Here is an 18,593-nt window from a genome sequence, read left to right on the forward strand (position 1 = left end):
GAAAAACCACCGAGGCAACCATGTGTTTGTTCTGTATTGTCCTTGTGTTCTGTGTGGCTTGTTCAGGATTGAGGCTATGCCAATCTTGAATAAAAGCTTATTTGTGTTCACACATTTCTTCTGTCTTTGCTGCTGTGTGCACATGTCAGATGATCGGTATAAGGACAGGCCCGGCGCTTCCTCTTTTGAGGAAGTGTCTGGGTTTGTTCCAATGTACTTTTTATTTACCTGTGTGCTAGCTGAATCGGTAGCGTGAGCAGCACTGACTTGAAGTTGTGTACCTTGTGAATGGACAGAGTTAACTTCACTATTTGTTAATCAAACATAAAATGTTTTCCTTTAAGATTCAAAGCAAGTGTAAGTCATTCCACTCTGTAAATTTGGCAATATTTTCTATCCTTCTGGCTGTGGCTAATAGTGGGCTATACATTATAATACAATACATGTCTATCTAATTCAGTCCAATCCAATCCAGTACAATACAATGTATAATTATTCATCAAACCGGAAATTAATTGTGCAGTATTCTTGTTTATATGAACGTGTGTGTAATTGGGTTGATAAGGTTAATACAAACATGATATGGATATGTATGTATGTGTGTGTGTGTGTGGTAGAAGTATAACTGCACATTTCATTATTATACTATTCTGTACTTTAAAAAATATTTTATCTAGTTTCTCTTTTCTTAGTTAAAGAAAAAAAACACCATTTCTTGATTATTCAATTCTTGATAATAAAATTTTGACTTTGAATTGAATTTGACACACAATTACACACATAAACACATAACAATCTTCAAACAAATTAACTGGAAAAGGTGTCTTTTGCAATTTCTGTTGTTGTTTTTATTTTTTTTATTTTTTGCTCCAACAGTGCAATGAATGCCAGTCCCAGCTCCACCTGTGCATGGTTCCAGAGAATTCACCTGTCTTTCCTCTCCTTCAGGACCACCTGTTCTATCTCTTTGTATTTCTCAACCATGTCTGCCTGGTCACAATCTGCATCAATGGTCTGTAAAAAAATTTTTTTTTTTTTAAATACACACACAACAAAAACAGCTGTCTGTGAATGACAAATATTGTCTGTAAATAACCTCACTGATCGATAAATAACAACAAACAACCATTCGTAAAATACAGATATTGTCTGTAGATAACGCCAATGGTCTGAAAATAAGAACTAAACAACTGCATGCAAATTAAGAAATGTTGTATGCGAATAACATCAACAGTTTATAAATACCAACAAAACAACTGTCTGTTTCTGACAAATATTGTCTGGAAATAACATTAACTGTGTGTAAATAACAATAATCTGTAAATTACAATAATATGTAAATAACAACAATTGTAAAAGCTGTCATAAATAAGATGGATGAAATACAAGATAGAATATGTCTGGTTAGTGAAGTCATAGTTATCAACATTAAGTTCAGAAACATAAACAGCTTAAAGACACAAATCATAAGACAAGTAAAGATGCAAAGTATAGTATAAATCACGACTGCAAAAATCGTTGTGTTCACTTACCAAAACTGGTGCCTGGCAAGGCAAAATATTGTGTTTTAACCAGTTTTCATGAAGTGAGTGAACTTTCTGCACCAATTCCTGCAAAACAAAATGAGACAAGAGAGGCAAGGCCTTCAAGACTCACTTGTGATACACTTTAAAAAAAAACACCCAAGCTTTTTATGTACTGAGTATAATTTCAAAATGTAATGTTTAAGATGAGAAAGATCAGTTTAAAGCAAATTAAGTCCCCTAGCATTAATTACAGAGTAATTTCCCTTTTTTACTATCTGCACCCAAACGTTTGCAAAATAAGTAAAACTTCCATGCTTAGCAAAAGAAGTTCCTGTTTGAACAAAAAATGATAATAATGACTGCTCTTGTTGTTGGGTCGAATATCAGATCAAAGTGCCAAGTTTAGAGAATACAAAAAAATATAAATATAACAGTAAATGAAGTTTGCATATAATTAGGCTTCATTTTTTTTGTTTGTTTTTTGTGCCCGTCCCAGAGGTGCAATATTGTTTTAAACAAGATGACTGGAAAGAACTGAATTTTTCCTATTTTTATGCCTAATTTGGTGTCAACTGACAACGTAGTTGCAGAGAAAATGTCAATGTTAAAGTTTACCACGGACACACAGACACACAGACACAGACACACACACACACACACACACACACACACAGACAACTGAACACCGGGTTAAAACATAGACTCACTTTGTTTACACAAGTGAGTCAAAGAGGGAGACTTGTTTGATTAAACAAAAACATTTTGATAGTCTGATCAGTTATTTTCAAAAAAGACAACTACAACATTCCTTTATAGACCTGCTTCAAAACTGTGTCTTTCCTCACCAAATGAGTCATAAAGAAAATAATGAAAAAAAGGAAAAGAAAAGAGAAAGAATACGAACAAATAAGAAAAAAAAATAGAGAATTGTAATAATGATGGCATTCATAAAATACTATATTCTGTTTATATGAAAAATAACCAAAGCGCTATACATACTGATCATTCACATACATGAATGATCTGCAATACTATAATCTGTTTATATGAAAAATAACGAAAGCGCTATACATACTGATCATTCACATAAATGAATGATCTGAAATACTATATTCTGTTTATATGAAAAATAACTAAAGCACTATACATACTGATCATTCACACACATGAATGATCTGCAATACTATAATCTGTTTATATGAAAAATAACCAAAGCACTATACATACTGATCATTCACATACATGAATGATCTGAAATACTATATTCTGTTTATATGAAAAATAACCAAAGCGCTATACATACTGATCATTCACATACATGAATGATCTGCAATACTATATTCTGTTTTTTGAAAAATAATCAAAGCGCTATACATACTGATCATTCACACACATGAATGATCTGAAATACTATATTCTGTTTATATGAAAAATAACCAAAGCGCTATACATACTGATCATTCACATACATGAATGATCTGCAATACTATATTCTGTTTATATGAAAAATAACCAAAGCGCTATACATACTGATCATTCACATACATGAATGATCTGAAATACTATATTCTGTTTATATGAAAAATAACCAAAGCGCTATACATACTGATCATTCACATACATGAATGATCTGCAATACTATATTCTGTTTATATGAAAATAATCAAAGCACTCTACATACTCATCATTCACATACATGAATGATCTAAAGTGCTATATTCTATCTATATGAAAAATAATCAAAGCACTATATATACTGATCATTCAAATGCATCCATGATCTAAAATGCTACATTATGTTTATATGAAAATCAAAGCGCTATACATATTGATCGTTCACATACATGAATGATCTCCACATACCAGTGTGATTCTGGCATCTTCACTGCGGCCTCTCTTCTTGATCCTTTCCATGCATGTCTCCGGACTTGTGTACAAATAGACTGGCACAACAGAAAGCAAACCAATGAACATACAGAAAAAAATACTCATTTCAGATGCATTCTACAATCCTTCGGGTTTGGGGCAACCTTAGCACAGAGAGTGTAAAAAAAAAAAAAGAAAGAAAGAAAGAAAAATCCAAATGATATACACTACTTTTCATTTTTTGATCCAGTATAATTCATATGCATTTTATAATCCTTCAGGTTTTGGGCAACTTAAGCACAGACAGTGTAAGAAAACAATGAAAGAAAAATCCAAATGATATATACCATTTTTCATTTTTTGATCCAGTATACTTCAGTTGGGATAATTGTGACGGTTGAGAAAGGGGCAAGGGTAAAAGTGTCAACTACTGAAAATCAATATCACAAAATGTTATGGTGATGTTCATCTTATTGTTTAACTTTAATGATTCAAGTTTCATGGAGAATTATTGACTCTTTTATAAGCTGATACTCTTACCCACATCCCAAGATGCCACCATACACTGCTTTTAAACCCAAACATTTTTGACGGTTTTGTTATTTTATCATCCACAAATTTGACCCACTTTGCGCAAAATCTGCAGTGGTTGATAATCCTTCATATAACTTTAGTCAGATTATTATTATTCCATGAAAACATCCAGTTTTTTTGTTTTGTTTTGTTTTTGTGTGTTTTTTGTTTTGTTTTGTTTTGTGTGTGTGTGTGTGTGTGTGTGTGTGTGTGTGTGTGTGTGTGTGTGTGTGTGTGTGTGTGTGTGTGTGTGTGTGTGTTGTTGTTGTTGTTGTTGTTGTTGTTGTTGTTTTGTTTTGTTTTGTTTTCATTAACAGCCAACAAATGAATAATCATGTATGCAAGAGAGTAACAAAGAGACTGCAAAATGTTATAAACAGATCCACATGCCATTCATACTTGTACATATTCATACTTGTACATATTCAAACGCATGCATCACCAACCCCACACAAACAACAATGTAATTTGATACATTTTCACACACATACACACACACTCTCTCTGTGTCTCTCTTACATGAAAAGAAGGGTGTCTAACCAAAACACATACACACACTCTCTGTGTCTTTCTTACATAAAAAAAGAAAGAAAAGAAAGGCGTCTAACCGAAAAGATCCACATGGACATCTTGCTTGTTGAGAATCCACTGATACCACTCGTCCAGTATGGCATACTCCATGTCCAGCATCTGACCATTTCTGTGCAGGTTTTCCACAAAGCAGTACCTGGCACTGTGTATTGACCTCTCCATTATACGTACAGGCTCTGTCTGTCAACACAATTTACAAACATACATGCATACATGCACTGTGTATTGACCTCTCCATTATACGTACAGGCTCTGTCTGTCAACACAATTTACAAACATACATGCATACATGCACTGTGTATTGACCTCTCCATTATACGTACAGGCTCTGTCTGTCAACACAATTTACAAACATACATGCATACATGCACTGTGTATTGACCTCTCCATTATACGTACAGGCTCTGTCTGTCAACACAATTTACAAACATACATGCATACATGCACTGTGTATTGACCTCTCCATTATACGTACAGGCTCTGTCTGTCAACACAATTTACAAACATACATGCATACATGCACTGTGTATTGACCTCTCCATTATACGTACAGGCTCTGTCTGTCAACACAATTTACAAACATACATGCATACATGCACTGTGTATTGACCTCTCCATTATACGTACAGGCTCTGTCTGTCAACACAATTTACAAACATACATGCACTGTGTATTGACCTCTCCATTATACGTACAGGCTCTGTCTGTCAACACAATTTACAAACATACATGCATACATGCACTGTGTATTGACCTCTCCATTATACATACAGGCTCCGTCTGTCAACACAATTTACAAACATACATGCATACATGCACTGTGTATTGACCTCTCCATTATACGTACAGGCTCTGTCTGTCAACACAATTTACAAACATACATGCATACATGCATGCACACACCCACACATGCATGCATGCACACACACACATATACCTTCCCACATACACACACACACACACACACATACGCATTCACGCACACACACACACACACACACACACACATGCACGCACTCACACACACACACACACATGCACACACTCTCACACACACACGCACACAAACACACTGATTAACAGTATCTACAAAAAGCAAAAACAAAACAGAGAATCATTCATTATTCATCACTGTAAGTAGTATCTGTATCATTATTGCTAGTATTATTATCATTATTAGTATTATTGTAATTACTATTATTAACAAGATCATCATCATCCTCTTCTTCATCATTGTCATGATCATGATTATTATTACTCTTATTATTGGATTATCATCATTAGTAGTAGTAGTAGTAGTTCTAGTAGTAGCAGTAGTGTTAGTATTGTTATCATTATCAGTATCATCATCAGTATTACTTTCTTTTCCCCTTGGCTTCCAGTTCACAAGATGTGTGACATGATTATTATTGTAAATAACCATCCCATGGAACCTTAAAAAAAAAAAAAAAAAAAAAGAATCTGGAAAAGAAACAGGCACAAGTACACTTGTATTCATTCACATAAACCCAAGACATGCCAAAGGCATTGTACATTCCGTTAATTTTTTTGCTGTTTGATTCAAACAAAAACACACACACAAAAAACAGAAGAAACATGTAAACAAACAAAATTGTACACTTCATTTTTTTTTTTTTTTAATGTCAGTGAGTAATTCATAACAACTTGGCGCAAAAAAAAAAAGAAAAAGAAAAAGAATTAGTAGGAATGTCCATTTTTCATTTTCTTTTTTTTTTCTCTAAACTTGGTGAAGAGTCACTGGAGCACTTCACGGAAGAACTGTTCACCAGATTCCTCTCGGGTCTGTTGGCGGTGTGTCAGACTCTGGGTTTATTCAGCCCAGTTATCAAGTCAAGAAGAAAATAACAAAACAAAAAAAGTCAAGACTCTAGTAAAAAAAAAAAAAATATATATATATATTTTGTTTTTCTTCTATATATATATATGTGTGTGTGTATATGTACACACACACACACACACACACACACATATATATATATAGGTGAATGATTCAGCAAGACAAAAAAGAAGAACAGAAGAAGAGACAACAAAAAGAAAAGGAAAAAAAAACAGTAACAAAGAAAGTGTGATAGAGAAAAGGAGGAAATTTCTTGCACAGTTTCCAGGAGGTGGGGGGTACAGAAAGAGCACGCGCCCCCCCCCCCCCCACCTCCGTCCCCCCCACACCCCCACCCCCTCCATCCCCCAACCCCAACCCCTTAGAATTTCCATAGTGGGAATGGAGGGGGTTGGGGGAAACAGACACAAAAGACAAATTTTTTTTTTTTAATGTACAAAAGAACATACACACACTACACACTACAGATTCTACACTACCTGAGGGGACGTGTGTAGGTCCAACATGGTGAGCTGAATGTAGGTCTGAAGAGTCATACCCCAACGTGCAGGGTCCTTGTGCATCTCCCACTGCCCACACACCATGACACTTTTCTTATTTTCACTCCATCATTTTAGCAGCATATTCCCTAACTAAAAATTCTAAAAGAATCAATCTCAAAATTATCTATAAACGTAAGCTCAGGATTATAAATCATTCATATTGATTCTTTGATGCACATCTACCATGACCACTATTGTAAAAAAAAAAAAGAAAAAAAAAGAAAGAAAAAAAAAGGGGGGGTTGGGGGGGGGGGGGGAATTAAGATTTCCCTTGTGCCATGTGTGTGTGTGTGTGTGTGTGTGTGTGTGTGTGTGTGTGTGTGTGTGTGTGTGTGTGTGTGTGTTCATGAATCACTGTAAAAGAGTTACCAACCCACCCATTGACAAACATCTCCAAAGTAACACTTTCCTATGGAAACCTCAGTCAAATCTGATCAACATAATAGTTATAAACTTTTTTTTTCAGATTTTATTTTTTAATTTTTTAGATCAACCATGTAATTGTGTCATCATCAGCCTCACTTTGTATATCTGTCTGATAATCTACTTTTTTTTTGCAGCACGGCTGAGACTGAGTTTGGTTTCAGTTTCAGTTTCAAGAAGGTGTCAATGTATGCAGACTGATCCATATATGATATAGATCTGTTTAGAAACTGGAAAAAAAGAAAAAAAAAGGGGGGAGAGCAGATGTCTGGCTTATGCTTAAACCCAATGGACAGGTCTGGGCCTTTAAAGCCTTCCATAGAATTGCATAAAACGTAAGTCTAAAGTGAAATAAGATGAATAAAAAAAAAAGAAAAAAGAAACAGATAAGTATACCCATTAAACTTTAAAAAAAAAAAAAAAAAAAAAAGAAACACAAAAGGTAAATGATTGATATTATAAAAAAAACAAATTTTATCTACTTTATGTGACCTTGTGGACACACACATATGCATGCATACTCACACAAGTATACAATACATAAAACAGCAAATGACTGGAAGAAAAAAACAAAAGAAAAACTGTCCATGTTCGGTGAACCTGTGGACACCTACCAGAGCATTATGGCCTCTCACATTTCGCCACATATCGACTGGTTCTGCCATGATCTGAAAGATAGGTGAGAATAAATATCACACACACATGCATGAACACACGCACACATGCATGCATCCACGCATGCACACACACGCATATGCACGCACACACACACACACACACACACAGGCATGGCAAGGAATGAATGAATTAATCATGTATAAAATGTAAAATTGGGGAGATGCACACAACCTGTACATGCTACATACTGATTTACAAACTCGTTTTTACAAATCCTGAAGTGTCTTATGCATAGTCATACATATATACCTGCTCAGTCTTTGAATTTCAAACTGACTACAATCTGTAGTTTTGTATAAGCACACAGATATGCACACATCAATATAGACAGACATACATACACAAAAGAATGAACTCTTGCATGTGAGAACAGAAATACACAGACACAGTCAAATACAAATATACTACTAACACACACACACACACACACACACACACACACACACACACACACACACATTAGTGCACATGCACTCATGCACACATTCACCTGCTCAAACAATGCACACACACACACACACACACACACACACACACACACACACACACACACACTATCTACTTTTAACTGAACACATTTTTGTTATCATAAGCATGTTTTTTTTACTTTTAGATGGCTGTTTAATTCACTGTTATAATTCATGTTATAATTCACTGTTCATCAGTCCATTCCTTCGTATCTCTTCCTTTTCCACTGCCCACTTCAGTCATCAAACCACCTCTTCTCATGTACCCCACTCCCACATCTCCCATGCACACATACACACTTTTTTTTCCCCATCTGATATCGCTAAACAGTTAAAAGACATTAAACTAAAAGAAAGAAAGAAACACACATGTACACACAGACTGTCCTACCTGTACACTGGGTACATTATGAAAGTGTTCAAGCAGAGTTGTCTTTCCACTGCCAATGTTTCCCTCAACGCATACCTGTGATGACATTCATCAGTTTTGTTAATTAATAAATGTCAGGACTCTACTTTCTGTTTCTGTTCTACAGAAATACCACAGAGCAAAACCCAGTGAGTGATTATCTGTTTGTTTCTCTTTCAGATAAAAAAAAAAAATCTACTCTTTGTTTCTATTCCACAGAAATACCACAGAACAAAACCAAAACTACAATCATTTAGTTTTTTGTGTCTATTTCAGCAATAAAAAAAAACTTATTTCATTTTAGTATTTAAAAAAAAGATCTATATCCAATACTTTGGTGAACTAGATAAAAAAAAATATATATATATTGCCGTGCAGAAATAAGTTCATATTCCTGACTTTGATGATGTCACATACATACATGTATACACACATGCATGGATAACAGAGGCAATATTAATATTTGTCTCAAACACACACACACATGTAGCCGGGTTGGCTACGATCTTCGTTGGGCCAGCTTAGCAGACGATTTTTGTGACTCGCCGAAGGTTACCAAGGAAGTTGTAAATCGGTCACAAGTTATCTCCCTTTACAGGGAACCGTATGATGATTTTCATCAATTTGTTAAATTATAAACACTTCCTTATAGATGAGATTATAGTTTTGTGTTATGGAACTTCAGAACGATCATACTTCTCAACTGTAATGATATCATTTGGCCAGAAAGCCTATAACATTTTAAAACTAATATTTATGTGAATGAGTTTTGGCGCGATCTTCGAAATCCACTCAGTTGAAACATACAAAATACCTTCGTTTTCTATAAATCGATATAGTTACCGTGGAATTTAGAATGTGCATTAAAATGTAAATGATTAAGCCTTCTTCTCGTGTACTGCTTTCCGTGTACACCTAAGTTATAGGCATGCGATGGTACGAAATGTCTGACGGCATTTCGGCGCCACAAAACTATCTCTTCTTCAAGCCATTGGAATTCGTCAGTGCCGATTTGAGCAAAATACGTTTTTACAATACCTACACATTTTTATATCGTGTCTTGCAGATGTTTGCATTTCTGTTATCAATCTGATTAGTATCGTGCATGTATAATTGTGTTGTAGTTGGTTTAAACGAAGTATTTCATTGTCGATCACAAGTGCCAAAAGCACCGCCAAGCGGTGCCGACACGGGAGCTATCCGCTGAGTTTTCTCTTGAATTTTTACATAAAAAATCTTTACTCTAGAAGCAGATTTTATAGATGATTTTTATATAGTTGGAAATTCAGGATGTTCAGTTACTTAATTGTTACAATTATATTACATATCGCGACGTATTAATTGTTGTAATGTACAAAAATGATACATGAACTCGTTAAAAGCTCGTTCATTCAGTGACTCTTTTTATTTACAGTTTTTAACTACATTATTTTTGTAGAAAATGGTTTAGCTTAAGAAAATGCTCGTCTCTTGTAGTTTTGTGTGATATATAATATGTCTATGTTAGTTCCCCGAGCCGAAAGTCAGAAGCCGCTAAAATTGGTCAAACAAACACAAGCTTGGCCCCTCAAGGCTCGCGGAGGGCCGGTTTCGTGAGTTGCTTCGCGGCGCTGGCTTTGCGGTTCGGCGGAACAGAATATAAGGAGTGAGCGAGTGCCAGACAAAAGAGAACTCTCCTGGCCTGGAAGAATGAAAGAATAAATAAAAGAAGAAAACCAGCGCACTGCCTTCCCGAGTCTACCTTGCCTGGCTGCAGCTCTCTTCTGCTAACACCTTCTACCTGTCTTCACCTTCTCCAACACCACCTTACCACCCTGTCACAACTGGCGCTGCGAGCAGGATTAGGAGAAGACAGAGAGAGAGTGCAGCAGGTACTTCAAGTCCACGCAGAAGTAACGTCGCCCATCAACATGGCCCAATCCGACTTCCTGCCCAAACTCCCGACGTTCTCCGGTGAGGAAAGTGGCAGGGAAGTTGATGACTTCATCTGGGAGGCCCGACTGATCCTCCATCTGCAGCCCCTGGATGACGCGACAGCCTCTCTCTGGCTGATCTCAGCCCTTGCAGGCAGAGCTCGCCAGCAGATTGTCAGGCTGCCGGCGACAGAAGTGGACACGCCAGCCAAAATCCTAACACTACTCGAGGAGAACTGGGGAGAGCAGCGTGACACCACAGACCTTGCCACTGCCTTCTTCACTAGGCAGCAGCAGTCCAAGGAGACGATTGCAGTGTACGCGTCCCATCTTCGGTACCTCTGGACCAAGGTCAACAAGGCTGAAGATGGGATGATGCAGGTGCCAGCGACCATTCTCCGCGACGCCTTCGCCAGAGGTCTTCAGCCAGCTGCACTCAGGCGCGATGTCAGGCGCTTCATCAGAGACCACCCTGACACCACCTTCGAGGCGGCGAAGAAGGAGGCCCAGCGATGGCTGAGGGAGGACAGCGACGCTGACGACAGTCACAACGCCACTGTTGCCTGCCTACAGGCCCAGCTGGCTACATTGACGGCTGAAGTCAACAGTTTGCGACAACAGCAGCAGCAGTTCCCCATGCCAGCACACCGCCCACATCCTCCAGGACCAGCACATCATCCTCGCCGCTGTGCTGCTGACCGGGCCCCAGACCCTCCACACTGTGTCTGGTGTCAGCGGTCTGGCCACACTGAAGACCAGTGTCGGCACAAGCAGCGCTATATGAAGAATGCCAGGCGACAGAAAGCTGACCACCAGACTCCAATGGCAGTCAACAACCAGTGTGCTGTCACCAAACACACTGGGCAATCTGGGTCATTGCCAGCTGCTCCAGCTCCAAACCAGCGACGCAGGAGACGCCGACGCAGACGGAAGCGCCACAGCACCACACCTGATGCTGTGATCCCACAGGTGTCACCTTCACCTGTACTCAACCTCACACAGCTGAGAGGCAGCCAACGACCACCACCTGCTGTCACGCCGACTGACCTGTCCCAACGGTCCTGCCATGTCAACAAAGTGTCAGACTCTGATACTGACACTGACACTGACAGTGGGGTGTGCCTGTTCAGTCCCATGCCAGGGCCCAGGACATCAGCCCTGCAGGCAGCACCAGAGCCGCCTCCACTACCACCAGCTCCCACCCCTAGGCGATCTCTACGCCTGACGACGAAGCCAGTAACATGGTACACATCTGGTGTTCCTTACGTTGGTCAGTGACTTTGCTTAGTTGCTGTCTCACTTGAAATTTGAGGAGACAAGATAGGTTAATGATGGACAATGTGTGGGACTGATTGTTCTCTTGTTTTTTTTTTGTTGTTTTTTTTGTCATTGAGCAGTTGAAATTTTTCAAAGATTGACTTTTCCCCCCAAGCAAAGCTGTTGAATGCTCACTCATTTTGTTTGATCAAAGATTGATTTTTCCCCCAAGCAAAGCTGTTGAATGCTCACTCATTTTTGGTTGATAATTGCATCAAATTGTATTGTTGAAATTGTCCACTGAATTGCAAATATGTTTTATTGGTGCTAATGAGTTGGTCAAAAAGAAGAGAGAGACAGAGAAAAAATGACTCAGAGGAAACGTTTGTTAAAAAATGACAACTCCTTTCTAGTCTTCGTTGGGCCCGCGCTTCAGGTACTTCATCTTGAGGAATTTTGTTTCAGGTTCTCTCTAAGTCAATACGGATGTGAAGCTGATGAAAAGGAATTATGTGTTTATACAACTATTTTCCCACAGTCAGTGTATAACATGCCGATATACATTTCAGCCAATTAACATTGTTGGGGCTTATTTTGTTATATTGGGAACACTGTTAATACAACAGCTCCCCTTATAACCTGTACTGGTTTTGGCTTTGGGGGTTTGCATTTTAAATAACGCCCCTCAAGAGCATTTGACTAGAGTCTACCCACTGGATTGCCGTGTGCATTTTAAGTATATACTGAACTTTAAGGGCTACATTTAAAATGATGCCCCTTTAAGAATTCAGCGTGGGCAAACCGTTTTGCCCTGACGTGGGCTATACATTTTGTGAAAATCTTACTCTGAGGGTTCGCGCTCAAAATAACGTTCCTCGAGGGTTACTGATTATTGTTTGAGATTTTAATGGATTTTGCATTTTTCCGATTTTTGGAACTCAGTGTCTTGGGATTTGCACTTAAGATAATGTTTTGTGTGTTCGTTGGTTTGAATGGATGTATTAGTGCATGATTTAGGCCCCCTTTTATGTAGTCATGAAAAGTGCCAGCGAGGACGCTGGTTGTAACTGAGTAGGGGGGGATGTAGCCGGGTTGGCTACGATCTTCGTTGGGCCAGCTTAGCAGACGATTTTTGTGACTCGCCGAAGGTTACCAAGGAAGTTGTAAATCGGTCACAAGTTATCTCCCTTTACAGGGAACCGTATGATGATTTTCATCAATTTGTTAAATTATAAACACTTCCTTATAGATGAGATTATAGTTTTGTGTTATGGAACTTCAGAACGATCATACTTCTCAACTGTAATGATATCATTTGGCCAGAAAGCCTATAACATTTTAAAACTAATATTTATGTGAATGAGTTTTGGCGCGATCTTCGAAATCCACTCAGTTGAAACATACAAAATACCCCGTCACACACACACACACACACACACACACACACGCATGATATAATGTATATGCAAGCATATGAACAACTTATTTCATAAATAACTAAATGGCAAAACAATCCCCACTTTCTTACTGTGTATTTGTGACGTGCATTGCTGTTATCAATGGCCATGCTGTTCAGTTTCTGGACACCTGTCAAAGATATATTGCAAAACATGGACATGGATGTGTACATAGTATTTCATAGCGTCCATGTTGAAATGTAAAATTATTCCGATCACTTATCATGTCACCTAAATTCCTGTCCTCTGCACACTTAAAAAAAAAAAAAAAATAATCTCACATACAATCAGTCTTTTACATGAGGTTGAAGATTTTCAGTTGATTCTGTAACCCCTTCTGGGACATGGAGGACATAAATCAAATGTAAAACACAAGGAAACTACAGAAGAAAAGTACATTCGTGTGGTTGCTAACTCAAAGAGAGAGAGAGCTGAAATTAACTTGTGAATCTAAATCGATGGGTAAACATATTAATGGTTGACGTTCACCCATATTAAACTATTTTACTCAGTTTGATGAATAACTGTTTAGTTTCAAACTCTGATTCAATGGTAAATATACCAAACAGCCTTATTCAATTTGATACATTTTTTTCTATACTTAAGTCTAATAATGATAATAATGATAAGAAACCCAACCTGAAAGAAATCTGTAAACGTTAACAGACTGAACACTTGTATATGTTTGTGGAACAAACTCATCTCACAATTCTGAATATCTTGTGCATTCCATAACAAAATAGGAGTCATTTCTTAATTATCTTCTATAACAATTTCTCCTTCCACATTAAAATATCGTGAAATATATACATGAATCAGTGAATGTCAAAAGAATACAGACCTGAATGTCGTTTGTTTGTTTGTTTTTTAACCCACTGTGTCAAATCAGTTGTTTCTTTGCAGCCACACCTTGTGAATGCACATCACATGCATACCAAATGAAACAAGCAATTTTACTGGACTTCAACTTTCTTTTTGTATTTCTTCTGCGAATCAGCCTATATATTTCCACTTAACCGAAACAAGCAATATTACTAGAATTCAACTTAGTTTTTGTGCTTCTTCGGGGGAATTAATCTATATTGCTCTACTTAACCAATTGTCTTTCTCTGATAAGATTTTCTTTAACAAATGAAACAAACACTAGCACTACCTGGAATTCTACTTTCTCTTTGTAATTTTGGGTCGATGTTGATCTGGCAACAATGAATCATCAGGTCTGCCTCTGTGGGTTTCTAAACATTTCCTGACGTTTAAGCTTAATTGTAGTGTTTGAAGAGAGAGAGAGAGAGAGAGAGAGAGAGAGAGAGAGAGAGAGAGAGAGATTAAAAGCCACTAGCTGTTGAGTCAAGGAATGTAGGCTACCTCCCGAATTGAAACAACCAGGAATGTAAAAGAATATACTCATGAAAATGGGTACACGTAAATCGTGATGTTTAAATCTTCTTGTTGATTCAAACCAGAAATGCACAATCAATTTGTGCCTTTTTAAACTCACCTGTGTGCACAAATTCAGTCCATGGCACTGGGCGTCGATGTGCGGGGAACCTCTTCTGGCACCATATGCATGGGTGGTGTGCCGTGGAAACATGCAAACAGCCTGGTATAATAACGCCTTCATACCAACCCCCAGCCCCTCCCCCCACCTTTCTTTTGTTCCTTTTCAATCGTCTGCCGTCGGCGTTACAGCATGTGTTGAAGTGGGCTACTTATACCGATTTGGAAAAAAAAAAAAAAAAAAAATCTGGATGAATGCAAACTGCCACGAAAGACGGGAAGACGCAAGAAAACGTCATCCTCAGTCGGACGGTGAAAGCTCGATCCATGTGAGCTTACATGACACATCCTGAAATTATAATTGTATGGTTCACCCTAGACCTGGTCTATGTATTCGCGGTAAACTTTAAAACTCAAACTGCTGCAAGATAGAAAAACCAAACAAGACTCAAGACACAGGGTGGGTCCGGTCAGCCCGATACTCCCCCGTGTCGATATTCCCCCGATACTCCCCCGTGTCGATACTCCCCCGTGTCGCTATTCCATCTCACACAGATCCAAAAATAGGCAAATACACATGTATGTATACAGTTGTGACTGACAATGCTTTCTGTTTGATCAAAGATGTGTTGTGGAATGATGAATGTGTTGTGTGTTCTCTTTTTACAACCGCCCGCCTTCAGCGTTGAACAGCAGTGCGCGACTTGTGAGTTTGGGCCCGCGGCGATATCTCATGTGGTGCACAATTTATTCGGCTGTTGTGTGGGCTCGCTGCCTTGTACTTGTAGTCACATGGGCCGTATTTCACGGACTTTGACGCTCCCATCACGACTCAGGGAAACGCTCTCTGTCTCCGTCCCCAAGAGATTCTGTCTCCACCCCCACCCCCTCTCTCTCTCATTTTCTCAGTCCCTTTCTATAATTTTTTTTCTGTCTCTCCCCATGTGTGTGTGTGTGTGTGTGTGAGTTGTCGAAGTTGTTGTTGTTCTTTTTTCTTTTTTTAATTAGTTTTTTAATCGTATTTTTCCGCCTCTGTTATGCATTTCTACTAACACCTTGCTTTATTTTTTATTTAGTATTGTATATGATAGCAAACCACTGCGTTTTTATCGTCTATTATCTTCGAAATAAAAGATTTTTGTCTTGTATTGTCCGTAACTTGTGTCTTGTAACTCTCTGTCTCCGTCTCCATCTCTTATTTTCTTTCTCTGTCTCCCCCCCTCTCTGTCAGACTCTCTCTCTCTCTCTCTTCTGTCTTTCTGTCTCTCTCATTTTCTGCCACGTTTCTCTGTCCGAGCGACTCCAAGTCAACTAAGAACAATACTGAACAAAAAGAACACTGAGGTACAAGGCCATCACACCTGATCGATCGCCTCAAAGAAAATAAAGGTAGCCGAGGGAGCGGCCGTAAGTGTAGCATGTTTTTTCGGTCGTTCAGGTTCGTCTCCAATGAGGTTTGGACAGTACATTGACGGAGAAACGAAGTACATAATTATATATAAATCAATGAATACATATTTACACATCACTGTAGTGTAATATCGACACACATCGTATCAATATAAACGGCCGGCACACTTAAAGTACGTATAAATCATGAAATAATAGCTATTTGTGACAGAACATCAAAACCCGGTATCATATCAATACGGACACATCATATATAATTACACATTGTCGAGATCGAGTCACCATCCAACTGTAACCCTACCTTTTTATCAATGCTTTTTTCCTCATATAAGCCAAATTAAATTTTAATTGATTAATGAAGAGTATTTAGACCGATGATGGACGTTTTCCGTATATTTATTGCCTCGGATACATATTAAATTAATATTGCAAGTGAAAGTCTCATATCTTCATTTTCTGTCATTAGTATGCCAAACAAATCTTTTCTCTGCGCAGTGGAGCTGTATTGAAAAGGGTACAGATTTTTCTCAATTCATCGTATCTTTTGCAGTTAAAGTATGAAATGATTTTCATCTTCTGCCGGGGCTTTCGCCACACATAGGGCAAGAAGATGTTGCTACGTCTGAATCAAACTATCTTCTGATGACGTTCAGTCTTCGTGCTCTCAATCTGACCTTCGCAAAACAGATTTTATGCCATTTATTTGTGATGATCTTAATGTAGCCTACTTCTCTGTTTGAAAAATTGATTTAAATGAATAGAACCATTTATACCAATCATTGCTCTATACTTCTCCGTGCCAGTTTTGTTTGTACAGTAACATGCTATGAGCCTATCTTTAAATTCCGATACAAAATCGCTCTCGTGCCCTACGTACTCCTTCATCAGTGGGGATTACCGCTCTCGTGCCCTACGTACTCCTTCATCAGCCGGTGGGATTACCGCTCTCGTGCCCTACGTACTCCTTCATCAGTGGGGATTACCGCTCTCGTGCCCTACGTACTCCTTCATCAGTGGGGATTACCGCTCTCGTGCCCTACGTACTCCTTCATCAGTCGGTGGGATTACCGCTCTCGTACCCTACGTACTCCTTCATCAGTGGGGATTACCGCTCTCGTGCCCTACGCACTCCTTCATCAGTGGGGATTACCGCTCTTGTGCCCTACGTACTCCTTCATCAGCCGGTGGGATTACCGCTCTCGTGCCGTACGTACTCCTTCATCAGTGGGGATTACCGCTCTCGTGCCCTACGTACTCCATCACGAGTATCAACTCTCATGGTTTATTATTTTAAACTGTGAATTCCGACTGATTTTGTTGATATTTTTATGGCAGTTTGGGGCATAATCCAGTCTCTGAATAAATATTTAACAGTCTCCTTCTCCAACTTTCCACCACATGTTATCGTGTATTGTCCATTGAATATAGGATTGAACTGGCAGGCCAACAACTTGAAACAAAATGGCGTCCTTCACGTTTGCAAGGAATATGAGCACGCGCTTTGAATATGTATAAATATGTGTAGGCAATTGATTTTTGCCTATGACCTTCAGGGTTCAGCCAATAGATCTATAAAGTCCACTCGTCGTATTGATTTTAGTATTTTCTGAAAAAGACCACTTGGGCGAATGAACATAGTGAAAGCCCTGTACACTGAGAGTAAAACACACAAGCTTTTCATGTATTGAGTATAATTTCAAAATGTAATGTTTAAGATGAGCAAGTTCAGTTTAAAGCAAATTAAGCCCCCTAGCATTAATTACAGATTAATTTCCCTTTTTTACTATCTGCAGCAAAGACATGCACCAGAAATATAACTTCCATGCTTAGCAAAATAAGTTTCTGTTTGAACAAAAAATGATAAAAATGACTGCTCTTGTTGTTGTGTCAGAATATCAGATCAAAGTGCCAAGTCTACAGAATAAAAAAAAATATATATAACAATAAATTCAGTTTGCATATAATTTGGCTTCTTTTTAAAAAAAAAATTTTGGGCCCATCTCAGAGGTGCAATATTGTTTTAAACAAGATGACTGGAAAGAACGGAGTTTTTCCTATTTTTATGCCAAATTTGGTGTCAACTGACAGCATTTGCAGAGAAAATGGCAATGTTAAAGTTTACCATA

General features: G+C 38.3%; 1 protein-coding gene across 1 annotated transcript; it reads right to left on the reverse strand.

Annotated features, from left to right (window-relative positions):
- Positions 1 to 247: 247 nt before the first annotated feature.
- LOC143300867 (thymidine kinase 2, mitochondrial-like) lies at positions 248 to 14,538 on the reverse strand. The gene is made up of 9 exons (XM_076614838.1): positions 14,402 to 14,538; positions 13,632 to 13,690; positions 8,916 to 8,990; positions 7,994 to 8,047; positions 6,894 to 6,983; positions 4,574 to 4,736; positions 3,390 to 3,469; positions 1,533 to 1,610; positions 248 to 1,014 (listed from the first exon to the last, which is right to left on the reverse strand). The coding sequence occupies exons 2-9, from the start codon at positions 13,668 to 13,670 to the stop codon at positions 925 to 927; spliced, it is 669 nt and encodes a 222-aa protein (XP_076470953.1). The 5' UTR covers positions 13,671 to 13,690; positions 14,402 to 14,538; the 3' UTR covers positions 248 to 924.
- Positions 14,539 to 18,593: the final 4,055 nt, after the last annotated feature.

The sequence above is a fragment of the Babylonia areolata genome, chromosome 26 (genome assembly GCF_041734735.1).
Source record: "Babylonia areolata isolate BAREFJ2019XMU chromosome 26, ASM4173473v1, whole genome shotgun sequence".
NCBI lineage: Eukaryota > Metazoa > Mollusca > Gastropoda > Neogastropoda > Buccinidae > Babylonia > Babylonia areolata.

Bases quoted from the DNA above. Each gene is read 5' to 3' on its own strand.
- LOC143300867 (XM_076614838.1), bottom strand. From the start codon at position 13,670: ATGGCCATTGATAACAGCAATGCACGTCACAAATACACA. The intron at 1,611-3,389 runs GTATGTGGAGAT...TTTGTTTTGCAG, and splicing joins AAGATGCCAGAATCACACTG to GAATTGGTGCAGAAAGTTCA. The intron at 1,015-1,532 runs GTAAGTGAACAC...ATTTTTTTACAG, and splicing joins CTTGCCAGGCACCAGTTTTG to ACCATTGATGCAGATTGTGA.